The sequence below is a fragment of the Denticeps clupeoides genome, chromosome 4 (genome assembly GCF_900700375.1).
Source record: "Denticeps clupeoides chromosome 4, fDenClu1.1, whole genome shotgun sequence".
Taxonomy (NCBI): domain Eukaryota; kingdom Metazoa; phylum Chordata; class Actinopteri; order Clupeiformes; family Denticipitidae; genus Denticeps; species Denticeps clupeoides.
In genome coordinates this window covers 22,805,831-22,819,365 of record NC_041710.1, presented here as the reverse complement: position 1 = coordinate 22,819,365, position 13,535 = coordinate 22,805,831, and the positions used below count along the sequence as shown (strand labels likewise).

General features: G+C 43.5%; 1 protein-coding gene across 1 annotated transcript; it reads left to right on the top strand.

The window, feature by feature from the left end:
* The first annotated feature begins 4,871 nt into the window (after positions 1 to 4,871).
* Positions 4,872 to 12,254, top strand: LOC114787548 (carboxypeptidase Z-like). Its single transcript, XM_028975167.1, has 11 exons — positions 4,872 to 5,061; positions 5,337 to 5,366; positions 6,373 to 6,747; positions 6,847 to 7,059; positions 8,071 to 8,303; positions 8,898 to 9,059; positions 9,151 to 9,309; positions 9,890 to 10,025; positions 10,098 to 10,237; positions 10,793 to 10,892; positions 11,126 to 12,254. The coding sequence occupies exons 1-11, from the start codon at positions 4,977 to 4,979 to the stop codon at positions 11,464 to 11,466; spliced, it is 1,974 nt and encodes a 657-aa protein (XP_028831000.1). The 5' UTR covers positions 4,872 to 4,976; the 3' UTR covers positions 11,467 to 12,254.
* Positions 12,255 to 13,535: the final 1,281 nt, after the last annotated feature.

Below are 13,535 nucleotides of genomic sequence, written 5' to 3'. Positions count from 1 at the left end.
TGTTTACTTCTTGGAAAGAACATGATGTTTTTGGTATATTTCTGACATAGTGACTTCAGACCAGCATTATTTCTTCCTTTGGGTGTTTCCTACTGATGTCACTAATCTCCAACTCAACTCCATTATATTTAGGGAACAACTTCACGCTTCTACGTCACATGCAACACCTACATTGCTGCTTGTATGACCGATGAGATCTTTTCTATCTGCTGAACAGCATCCTTTTGACTAATGAAGTATAAACTTTGATTAACCACATTTCAACTCCGACATTGATGCTTTGGGGGAGAGCGAGCAGTGCGATGAGATTCTAGACCAAGGACTAGACACTTCAAAGGCCCATGTAGAATGCTCTGTAGCTGCCAAGGCACATTCTCATAGCATGACTCCAGTTTATCTTGGAACAAGTTGAGCCAAGAGTTCAAAGTTGCAATGAGAATATTTGGCTTAAATACATTATATTCAGATTCTTATAAAAAAATCTACATTCCATAAACGTGTACTATTTATAATCGACTACCCTGCTGTATGTGTTGTGTGACGTTAACAGAGCACCGTGGTAAATGGCTCCATCTAGTGTTACAGGACTAGAGTTTGGTATTATGAAAATTCTTTCAACCTGACATTAATATTAATTTACTTTCCTTAATAAATATAGGTGTAAAGACATTTTTAAAAACAATTCAACAACAGAATTCATCTGTAGACCTATGCACGCAGAACCTTGAACCCACACAGCTTCCAGATTCAGAATGGACAAGAGAAAAAGTGTCCAAATGAAAGTTTGGTTCATATGGTACATTAAGGTGGTTATTACTGTAGTGAAGAATATAGAAGGGTTAAAAGCAAAACGTTGTAAATCTCATATTTTGTGAACTGTGGCATGACAAATGCTCAAATTCATCAGAAAGGTCTGTGACTTCAGCACAATCACACACACAAAACAACTGCTGGTGACTCATGAAGACTCCAGCAATTACAGGTCTACACCCCAGGCTGTAATTGCTGCCAAAAGTGCATCGACTGTGAATACGCAGTGAATACTTTCCACATCCACTCCTGATAAATGTGCGTAAAAAATGAATTATGTGCACACACACACATCTGAACACTGGTGAATGGGGTGATGCCCAGAGACGCCCAAAAACCGGCAGGCGTCATTGAGTATCTTTTCAAAATGCGGTCCGGTAGACAGAGTGTACCGCAGGAGTGGTGTGGGCGAGCGCTGTTTGTGCAGCTTTGAGGAATTTTGGAATATCCTGTTGAATGCCAGAGACAAGGGAACGCCTTAAGATACTTTGAACTGAAAACAGCTGAGAGGGGAGAATTAAATTGTACTCAGTGCAGTGTGAATAGCCAATATGAACTATTTCATGTGGATGCCAAATACGTTGTGTTTCAGGATCAGTGTCAATGAAAGGTCGTCTCTGCATTTACAGGTTTGAAGGTTTCTCCTGAGGCCATCATTCAGATGGTATCTTGGCTGAAATCATCATAATAATGATTGTATTCAATATGAATGCAGTGAACGGTTTTATAAAAAATGAAGACAAAAGACTGTAAGCTAGTAGTTTAAACTGATCTTCATTACACTGAGGACACAATTCCCCCTAACAGTCTAAAGACACTTACATTTATATATAGGGTGGTAGTAGCCTAGTGGGTAACACACTCGCCTATGAACCAGAAGACCCAGGTTCAAATCCCACTTACTACCATTGTGTCCCTGAGCAAGACACTTAATTAAAGTGAAGTGATTGTCACATGTGATACATGCACACAGTGAAATTTGTCCTCTGCATTTAACCCATCACCCTGAGTGAGTAGTGGGCGGCCATGACAGGCGCCCGGGGAGCAGTGTGTGGGGACGGTGCTTTGCTCAGTGGCACCTCAGTGGCACCTTGGCGGGTTGGGATTCACTCTGGATAAGGGCGATAAATGCTGTAAATGTAAATGATGTAAATGTACATTTCGCAGAACTAGTGATTTGTAAATGTGTTTGCTGGTGTAAAACTGTGGAGAATTACAATTAAAAAAAAAAAACTCTCTCTCTACACAGCACTGTACTCAAAACCACTCCAACCTGATGTTACCTGGCATGAAAGAGGCATGGCACAATAGAGGTTTAAAGAATGATCAGTTTCTAATTTATTAACACCAGTAAATTATTATTGCAGTTATATGTAAATATTGTGTGTAAAAAAGGTACCAATGTTACAGAGAAAACCAAAATGAAAGACAGGAGGAAAAGACAGAGAAAAGACAGAAAAGCCTGAACCAAGCTTCAGAGACATCACCTGATCCAGGAGAAAAATGGGTAGAGAGAAAAGACTCAGAGACTGATGGGAAGATTCCCCTCAGTTCCCGATGGAAAAAGAGAATGAAAAGGTCCAGAGACCACAAGTGAACATTATTTTATACATTTGTCACAGACCAATCAGAATTAGTTGTTTCTGTCTTGTCACGCCCCCGGTGTCTCCCGTCTGTGGCAGACAAATGCGGGGCGGGGGATCTCAAAACACATGGCTGGCATTTCACACCTCTTGCCATTTGGAAAATGGAGGTGTTGAACCTCTACGCAAAACAAAGGTGCAGAAACGTCATGGCCCTACGACGTCCCATCTTACACGGGGATGGATTTTTGACCTGACAGTGAAGCCCATGTTGTGTGTGTAGGTGTGTGCGCAAGGAATGATATGACTCTTCTCTCCAGTTACATATACACTTATGCAACTAATCAGGGTGGTAGTAGCCTAGTGGGTAACACACTCGCCTATGAACCAGAAGACCCAGGTTCAAACCCCACTTACTACCATTGTGTCCCTGAGCAAGACACTTAACCCTAAATTGCTCCTGGGAGACTGTCCCTGATTGTAAGTAATCCCTTACTGATTGTAAGTCGCTCTGGATAAGGGCGTCTGATAAATACCGTAAATGTAAATGTAAAAATGTAAATGTAGAACCAGTGCGTGTGTGTGTGTGTGTAAGTTTGATGGGCATTTTAAGTGCTACTTCTGCTGTCAGTGCTTTCTTGTGTAATGCTCTATAGGTCAGAGGAGTGAATCTTCTCTGCCTCGGGGTTCTCAGTGCTGCTACAAAGACATTTTCTGCATTAAAGCATGGCAATAAAACACAATTACACATGATTTACCAAAGGATTGTGAGCACATATCCAGCCAATCAGAAGGGACTGTAAAGACGACACTGACACCAGTTGTCTGAACATCACTGATGACCTTTACAGACTTCAAACAGAACACACAGAGACCGAGTCTTCACAGAGTCTTCAACATTCTTCTAAGGATAATGCGGTCACCTTCTCATTCTTAAACAACTATGATGGAATACACATGCTATGGGTTTGGAGAGAATCATGTAAATAAAGTCATTGAAGGAAATCATAGAAGCCTGGAAGAGAGGTAGATAACAGTCATCTCAGCAGATGCGGATGCGGTTGTAGAACAGCACTGAATGGATGAGAAAGCTCAAAGACAATATTATAGCCCAATGGAAAATGGTCATGTGGACAATTTGGGGTGAAAGGGGCTCCCATCACGCATAGTCCCAGCTGATGAGGGGTTGCTCCGGCTGAACTGAGTTAGGAATCTTTGTGATGTCCTGGAGAAACCACTTTTACTCAGACACAGATGGCCATAACCCTATAATTACAATACATTGTTGTGATATTGTTAGCGAAACACACAACCTGCTTTTAACCATCATGACAGGTGCCCGGGGGGAGCAGTGTGTGGTGACGGTGCTCAGAGAAATAAAGGGACACACAGGGTACAATGTTAAACCTGTTCCTTTCAGTTGATTGTACCTAAAACGTACAGGACAGATCCTTTGGGATATCACGTTGTACCTTTAAAGGTACATGATTTGGGAAATTCCATATTTATAACCATGAACCCGCAGCACATGGAAATGATCCCAACAAAACAGCCAACAAAAATGCTTGTAAATTGGTAGGTTTAATAAATAGTGATAGCATGGCTAGAGGATTTTTCAAAAGTGGCTGATGTTCAAGCTACACATCCACGATGTGTAGAATTTCAGTGGGATTTTTGTGTGTAAAATAAACAGAGTTACTTTGCCAGCTTCAGTTCGACGTTTAAAATGCGCCATGAAATTGTGGAATGCAACCTATGACACTTGAATGAAAAATGCACCTCTGGACATTTTAAGGGGCGGGAACTGCAGTGTCCGGCGCCCAGACACGGATTCACGGCCGAAGGCAAGTATTCCCAAACCCTCTATTTTCCCAAGATTCACCACGAGCGCGTGACTGAAATGAACATGTAGGTAACATAAATAAAATATCTCATAAAAAAAGTCTGAGGGACAGTTAAGGACGAGTGGACAGGCGCAACTGTAACCTGATCCCACCTCTCTCTCTCTCTCTCTGCCCCCTCTCCCCCCTTCCCTCTCTCTCCCTCTCTGTCTCTGCCCCTCTCTCTCCCTCCCTCTCCTCTCTCCCTCTCTCTGTCTCTGCCCTCTCTCCCTCTCCTCTCTCCTCTCTCTCTCTGCCCCCCTCTCTCCCTCCCTCTCCGTTCTCTCTCACCCTCTTTGCCTCTGCCACCCTCTCTCTCTCCCTCCCTCTCCTCTCTCTCTCTCCCTCCCTCTCTCTCTCTCTCCTTCCCTCTCTCCCTCCCCCCCCTCTCTCTCTCCTTCCCTCTCTCCCTCCCCCCTCTCTCTCTCCCTCCCTGTCTCTGCCCCTCTCTCTCCCTCCCTCTCCTCTCTCTCTCTCTCTCTCTCTCTCCCTCCCTCTCTCTCTCTCTCTCTCTCTCTCTCCCTCCCTCTCTCTCTCTCTCCTTCCCTCCCTCCCCCCCTCTCTCTCTCCCTCCCTCTCCTCCCTCCCTCTCTCTCTCTCCCTCTCTCTCTCTCCTTCCCTCTCTCCCTCCCCCCTCTCTCTCCCCCACTCCCTCCCTCTCTCTCTCCGTGAGGTGGCTCGAACCTCCGGCCACACCGCTGCGATGCGTCCCGCTCTGCTCTGTTTCTGCGTCCTGTCCGCCTGCGCCGCCGCGCCGCCGCGCTGCGAACCTGGAGACGAGGCTTTAGGTGACGTATGCGCTTCAACGCAGAGGCGTTTCACTTCTCGTCCTCCCACGAATGATGAAACGGTTTCAGCGTTTTTCAGAGTTCGGAGGCTCAGTTCTTTTCAGCTCAGTTAAAGTCGCAAACCGACCCAACCCAGCAAGCCCAGGATGATAATTAGAGCCGAGGTGGCCTGTATTTACAGCATGGAAAGCCCCACTTTGCTTCCATCTTAGTGCTGAGCTGCTCTCTGCGTTGTGACCCTGTCCTGTGTCTGTAATTTGCTGTTTGGTTTGCAGGGCGATGCTCCATCCCAACAGAAGAAAAACGTAAGACCATACTTTCCACGTTCATTTCATTATGAAGCCATGCTACCAGCAAACAGGTCGTGCTTGATTGTGAGACAGTGGTTTGTTTGGCTGTCGTTTGGCATCTCTGCTAAGAGTGTTTCCGTGTTGAGACGTATTTGGTGTAGGCGATCTCAACTGTTACGAAGTGCATTAAAATGACAGCCACAAGGACTAAGTACTTCTTACGGGTGGTAGTAGCCTAGTGGGTGACACACTCGTCTATGGACCAGAAGACCCAGGTTCAAATCCCACTTAAATCTCACACTGTGTCCCTGAGCAAGACACTTACATCCAGTAGTTACAGGGACAGCCACCCCTGGAGACACTGGGTCTTGTGTCTTGTTCAGGGACACAATGGTAGTAAGTGGGGTTTCATTCTCGGTTTCCCACTACCAGTTGTGTATATACAGTACAGGCCAAAGTTTGGACACACCTTCACATTCAATGTGTTTTCTTTATTTTCATGACCCTTTACATTCTTAGATTCTCACTGAAGGCATCTAAACTATGAATGAACACATGTGGAGTTATGTACTTAACAAAAAAAGGTGAAATAACTGAAAACATGTTTTATATTCTAGCTTCTTTGCTCTGATTACTGCTTTGTACACTCTTGGTATTCTCTCAATGAGCTTCAAGAGGTCGTCACCTGAAATGTGGAATTTTCCAACAGTCTTGAAGGAGTTCCCAGAGGTGTTTAGCCCTTTACCTTCACTCTGCGGTCCAGCTCACCCCAAACCATCTCGACTGGGTTCAGGTCCGGTGACTGTGGAGGTCAGGTCTCCACTTTTTGTTAAGTACATAACTCCACATGTGTTCATTCATAGTTTTGATGCCTTCAGTGAGAATCTACCAACGTAAATGGTCATGAAAATAAAGTAAACACATTGAATGAGAAGGTGTCCAAACTTTTGGCCTGTACTGTATTCATGTGAGTCGTGTCTGGCAACGATTGCGTTCATTTCACGAAATGCATTCGTATCAGCGACTTGCATCGATGTGGCGCTTGGCTACTGCCAGGACATGCCATACAGCCACACCATCTTCCCCAACATCGTGGGCCACCGCAGCCGACAGGAGACCGAGATGGGCGCAGAGTACCTGCTGCTCAGCGTGGTCCACGGCCTGCTGAACGGCGAGTGCTCCCCCGACATCCGCCTGCTGGGCTGCTCCGTCCTGGCCCCACAGTGCCGGGGCGACCGCATTCGGAGGCCCTGCCGGAGCAGCTGCGAGGAGGTGCGCAAGGCCTGCGGCCACGCCTTGGAGGGCATCGACATGGCATGGCCCTTCTTCCTGGACTGCGACCGCTTCTTTGTCAGTGACCAGGAAGGCTGTTATGACCCGCTGGCTGACCTGAAAGGTAACGTGCACCCTGGTTTTAAAGAAAGAAAGAAGAACATTCCAACCGTTTTCCAGACCGCCGGTGAATCAGCATTATTCGCTCGTTCTGCTTCCCCAGCCAGGCAAGAGGTTGCATTTGCCAACTTCTCTGGTGAGCCCTCCACCATCATCCAGTTCATCTACCACACCAATGCCCAGATGGTGAACGTCCTCAAACGGACAGCCGCCAAGTGCTCCGACATCTCCCGTACGTACAGCATCGGCCGCAGTGCCGAGGGCAAAGACCTGCTGGTGATTGAGTTCTCCACAAACCCTGGACACCACGAGCTGCGTGAGTACTTCAAGCGATATGGTGCTTGGGCTTCAGCGACATAGAGTCCTGCTTCTGTCAGCCAGCTTTTGGTGTCACCGACAAAATCATAAAAAACCATTACAAAGCTCTGTTACTCTAGAAAATGTCTAGTCTTACATGTCTTACAATGTAGACGTTCCGTTCCGTTTTCAGTTGTAAAAAGTCCGCTGCACCCCCCTCCAGTAGAAACTCACGAGGCCCTATTTTCAAACTGAGGCTACACGCCCAGCACGTGGCGTTTGGAAGGTCAGGCTTCCTTAGGATTTAAATCTTTTACTTTACTAGGGGTCGCCACAGCGGGCACCTTGACCGCACAGTTCACGGCAAAGGTTTTACGCCGGATGCCCCTCCTGGCGCAACCCTCCCCGTTTACCTGGGCCTGGCACCTTCATGGTCATCTTCAGGATTTACATAAATAGGATAGGATAAAAAATCTGTTTATATTGGTAAATCCTGAGGACAACTTTAATCTTAAACTGTAAAACAAGCTTCACACTTAAAGTAATAAAGTAAAGTAAAGTGAAGAGATTGTCACATGTGATACACAGCAGCACAGCACACAGTGCACACAGTGAAATTTGTCCTCTGCTTTTAACCATCACCCTGAGTGAGCAGTGGGCAGCCGTGACAGGCGCCCGGGGAGCAGTGTGTGGGGACGGTGCTTTGCTCAGTGGCACCTCAGTGGCACCTTGGCGGATCGGGATTCGAACCGTCAACCTTCTGTTTACGGGGCCGCTTCCTTAACCGCTAGGCCACCACTGCCCCGTTACTGTAATAGTGGCCGTTACTTTCGAGTTTGTGCTCAACTTTTAACAATATGAAACAATGAACCTTATCAATATTACAATGTATTTACTGGCTGCTAATTCATGGACATTTGGTAAATGGGATGTTCTTCCGTGGTTACGCACAAGTCTTACGATATATTTTGAAGGTCGAAAGATGACTAAAGTCGGAGCGGCTGAAGAAATGTTATGTTCTGTCCCACAGTGAAGCCGGAGTTCAAGTATGTGGGCAACATGCATGGAAACGAGGTGCTGGGGCGGCAACTGCTCATCTACCTGGCGGAATACCTGTGTTCGGAATATCTGCTGGGAAACGAACGGATCCAGACGCTAATAAACACAACGCGTATCCATATCCTGCCTTCCATGAACCCCGATGGCTACGAGCTGGCCAGTGCTGAGATGGCTGATCGCAGTGATCCCGAACTCGACCAAGATGTAAAGATGAGACGTTTACTGTATTTGACACAGGAGCAAAAAGATATTGTGTCATTAGCTATACTGTACTGTACTGTACTATACTGTACTGTACTGTACTGTACTGTACTACACTGTACTGTACTGTGCTAGTATAGTTTTTAGTCTCTGATTATGATGCTATACCGTGAGATATATTTCAGTGTATAGCACCACCTCTTGTGTTTGTCCTAAATATTTATTTATTGAATTGGTATCAATTATGACGTAATTAAAATAATTGAAGAAACAACATATCACAATATGTTGCTACTAGATGTGAATTAATAACCTGTGAAGATATTCAAATAGATGTGTCAGATATTGATTGTGAGATATTGTCACGCACAAAAAATAATTTCAGCCAATGATACTGGCAAGTTTGAACTGTGGTGTAATACGTGATTAATATGTAAACAGGGTGAACCATGAAATCTGCAAAAAGAGCTGCTTAAAAGCAGAATGTTTTAATTTTTACATCCTTGTGAGGAAATTCATTTTACAACAGCTGACAAAAGAAGAATGAACACAAAACCAGTAATCATTAATACAACTTTTAATGTGTGAAATATTCAGGCTCAGTATTTCAACGGGTGGCTGAATGGCAGACGCAACTCCCAGAACATCGACCTGAACCGCAATTTCCCAGACCTCACCAGCATCGCATACAGCCGCCGCCGATACAGGCAGTTCAGGATTGACCACATTCCAATACCAGATTCTTTCTGGTTCAATAAGGTAGCCGCACTTGAAGAATGTCGGTTTGTCTCCAGAATCCAATCAATAAACCACAATTGTGTTCAGCACACCAAGGCTTCCTAACTTGCAGGTGGCTCCAGAAACGTACGCAGTGATGAAATGGATCAGGTCTATCCCTTTTGTCCTCTCTGCAAGCCTGCATGGTGGAGAACTTCTGGTGTCCTATCCTTTTGACTTTTCTAAACATCCCCATGAGGACAAGATGTTCTCCCCCACGCCTGATGAGCAGGTAAGGCTGAGGTGTTCAGACCAGGGCACCTTCTACTTGCATGCTTATTTAAGGAGCTTTCGTTGGTAGACACAGTTCACCATGGGTACCCTAACTGGTCTGTGGCTGCAAAGTCTCCTTCACTAAGCAACTTTCAGCTGTTTGACCTTCAGAAGCTTGTCAGTCAGAGCAGATGTTATGTCATCACAATATGGACCTTGTGAAGTCATCCAAGGCCTTATTCTTGCCCAACACATCATTTTTAAGGACAAGGACTCTTGCTACTTTATATGAAGGTTCCTCAGGGAAATTCAGTTTATAGCAGCAGTACACCACAATACAATACAAGATATATTAAGAAATAAGAAATATGATCAATAAAAATTATACAGATAATAATAGTAATAATAATATGTTGTGATAAAAGTAATAATTAAATAATTGCTGATCTATGTAGGTTAAAAATGATTTTGCAACGTGCTCCTCCTGTCACATCAGCAGTATGCATTTTCACATTTCTGCACATTAGATTTAATTAGAACAGTCATTTGCAGTACAAAAAGTGGTCCTAGAATCGTCTCACTGACACATCACTTCCCAGATGTTTAAGCTGTTGGCCAGGACCTACGCTGATGCCCATGCCAACATGGCCAGCAACAGCACAGACAGATGCGGTGCTTCGTTCGCTCACAGAGGAGGCATCATTAATGGCGCGGAGTGGTATAGTTTTGCTGGAGGTACGTAGCTCCTCTCTTTCATATACAGACAGATTTATTGAGGTATAATATATATTTTTTTACTTTTTGTAGGTATGGCTGATTTTAATTATTTGCATAGCAACTGTTTCGAGCTCACAGTGGAGTTAGGCTGTGAGAAGTTTCCTCCGGAGGACGAATTGTACCCTGAATGGCTTCGAAATAAAGAAGCTCTTCTTAGTTTCATGGAGGCGGTGAGTCCGATCTGTTCAGCCCTGAGCAGCTAAAACACGTTTCTAGCATGGCAGGATCTATGTCTATACTGTCAGGTCCAAAAATATTGAGACAATTCTAATCTTCTTGGCTCTTTACATGTGCTTTAAATGCATAGTCCGCTTCAATTTTAGGGTATTTACGTCCAATCAGTTGAACAATGTTGGAATTACAACAGTTTGTATATGTGCCTCCCACTTTTTATGGGACTTAAAAATGGCAAATGAAAGGTCTACAGTTCATTTCAAGTGGGCTATTTGCATTTGGCCCAATCGGCTGCTGTCAATTGTCAATATGAGATTCACAGAGCTGTCACTATCAGTGAAGTAAGTAATCTTTAGGATGAAAAATAAAATAAAAAAACAAACATCAGAGAGATTGCAAAAAGGTGTTTCCAATATCATCTGTTTTGAATGCACCGGTGAGCTCGGCCACAGAAAACAGATCCGTTGTGGTGGTGTGTAGAACCAAAAAGATTAGATTTGTGTCGATGTCCCAATAATTACAGAAACCACTGTATTACTATTATATCGCAGGTTCACCAAGGCATTAAGGGAGTAGTAAAAGATGAGTTTGGAAATGGTATCAAAGGAGCTACCATATCAGTCCGAGGAATACGACATGAGGTCACTACAGGTAAGTTCATACAGAATTCATGCGGAGAACACTCACGCTGTTCTTCAAATTGGGAAGGTCACGTTTTGACAGTAATAACTTTTTGTCAGCAGCCATCTCTGTACATCCAGTTAGACACATTAATTAAATTACTTTCAGCTTTTGTAAAAGTCACTGTGTGTACCGAATGAACAATTCAATATAAAGTGAAGCATCACCCCGTCTCTCCACCCTTTCTCTTCTCTTTGCTGCAGCTGAAGATGGTGACTACTGGCGCCTACTAAATCCCGGCGTACATGTCCTCACCGCCACTGCGTCAGGCTACTCCAAAGTCATGAAACGGGTCAACCTGCCACACAACATGGACAAGGCAGGTCGTGTAGATTTTGTCCTTAAGAAGGTGTCTCTGGAGCCAGACGTGGATGATCTCTACATACCCGGCGTGGAAACCTATGAGCGCTTTGACCCATATAACCAGTTTGAGAGCTATAGGGATCGGGAGAACGGGGAGGAGAGGCAGGAGAAGCCCTGGTGGTGGAGCTACTTTACCCAGACAAGTGGCTCTTCTCCTACCTGGCTCCTCAGGAACTTCTAGGGTTTCCTGTGACCTCCTGACACACACTGAGGAGCTGTGTTAGAACAGCTCGGGCTGACTGAGGATCTTAATAAGCAATCACCCTGCACAGTAGGCTAAGCACAGAAGCTGTAATTAGATTGGAGTGAGAAAATGAACACATTTCTATGTTGTGAATATAGTTTTCTTTGTTTTGTTATAATATTATAATTGACCCTCTAATAAGTACATGGTGGTGAGCAAGTAGATTTGTGAGCTCGAGCTCCACCACACTAGATTTTTTGGGATTTTTTCTAAATTCAGGGGCAAATGCTTTCATTTTTTTAAACATTCTGTCCTGATCAAGACTGAGCTTGCCTGTGAGCTGTGGTGGGGCAGTGTGCTACATGCACAGACCTGGGTTATGTCCAATATTATTTCCACATATATTCCAGAAACATTCCTTTCAAAATCTATCTACTGCAGTTATTATCATAGTGAGCACAGGGATTTTTTATATTACCTGTATGTGTTTTCTGTTTTATTAAAGTTATCAGCTTATTAATCAGTAATCAGTAATAAGTCATTTCTAGTGTCACTGAAATTGTCAGTAGATGGCGACAGAGTCCATGTTAAATATATTTTTCAGACATTTTCACATGGATTTGCATATGCTAGCATGAATGTTTTGATATACTAATCTATAATCACACTCTAATATGATTCCAAATATGAATAAATTAGTTTAAATTCAAATGAAATTATCTTTTTTATTTATATAGCATGCGTTGTTTGACTTTATATAGCCAGTAAATTTCTTGTTTTCATTACGCTTTTCATTCCAGTGTTTTATGTGTGGGTTATGTGTCATCTGTGGCCTGCACTGGGGGCACAATCACATCCACTGACAAACTCCTTTTGGTTCCACATCTCTGCAAACCTCCTGAGAGGGTCCAGTGAGAAGTGGCGTGTAAATTAAAGTGGTGGTAGTGGTGCTGACTGCAGAGTCTCATGCTCAGGGACTGGAGTCCATTTACAACATTTAAGGCCTGGTCTTATGTGACTTCAAAAGGCATCTGTATAAAAGTTCCTAGACCCAAACAGGATAGGTATTACCACATGGGTGTTGCTTGTGTATTTATTTAGTCAAATACATACTTTAAATTTAAATACTAGATTTTTTTGCAGTTAAAAAGTCTTCCCAATGTGATCTTAAGAAGTGACTGCATCATTATATATTCTTATATTATCGTATTTTATTTAGCACACACACATATAAATATATATAATGATAATACTCAAACATCAAGTAAACATCACATTAAATATTATATAAAAGGTTATAATAAAGTAATGTATATAACTTTTTTGGAAACTGTTTCCACTATCCGTAATTTCCAGATTCATAATTTACATATGATTAAATAAACAAAACTTTTGTTTAAACATTCAATGACAATTTTTTGTACATATTATTGAACCCAGATTGCAAAATGTAAGTTGATAGAGTCACAGTACTGTACATATATGTGTGTGTGTGTGTGTGTGTTTGCGTGTGTTTGTATGCATAAATGTACTGTTCATGGATTTTTATTATATAACCATTCTGAATATAATCAATCTGAATAAAAGTGAGCGATGGACTATGTTTTTTTCCCCCACAATCTCAGTTCCCAGACAATGGTTCTGTAAGGTGAGATGTTTTAAGTGCTACTCTGGAATGGTTATCTGTCACTTTCAATATAACTGTGTTGCCTTCCTCCACTTTTCAGCACTTTGCATATATAATGCAACTCTAGCCACTTTCAGCCCTCTCCATCTTTCCATCCTCACACATTTTTCTCTCCCTTTCTCCTCCTATTAATATCTACAATAGCCCTGGGATCTGCCTACGTTTCTAACGTTTTACACCCCCCCCCCTCTTTTCTGAGAGGAATAGAACAATATGATGTGCCTCTGAAATAAACCCTTCTCTGTCTTTCTCTTTAATCTTTCATTTAATCTGCCTCTTTTCCCATACTCTGACTGCCTCTGCCTGGCTGGCACTGCCACGGCCCCGCCACCATGGCGTCTCCCCAGGGTGAGGTGTGCTCAATGTGGCAGACATAATT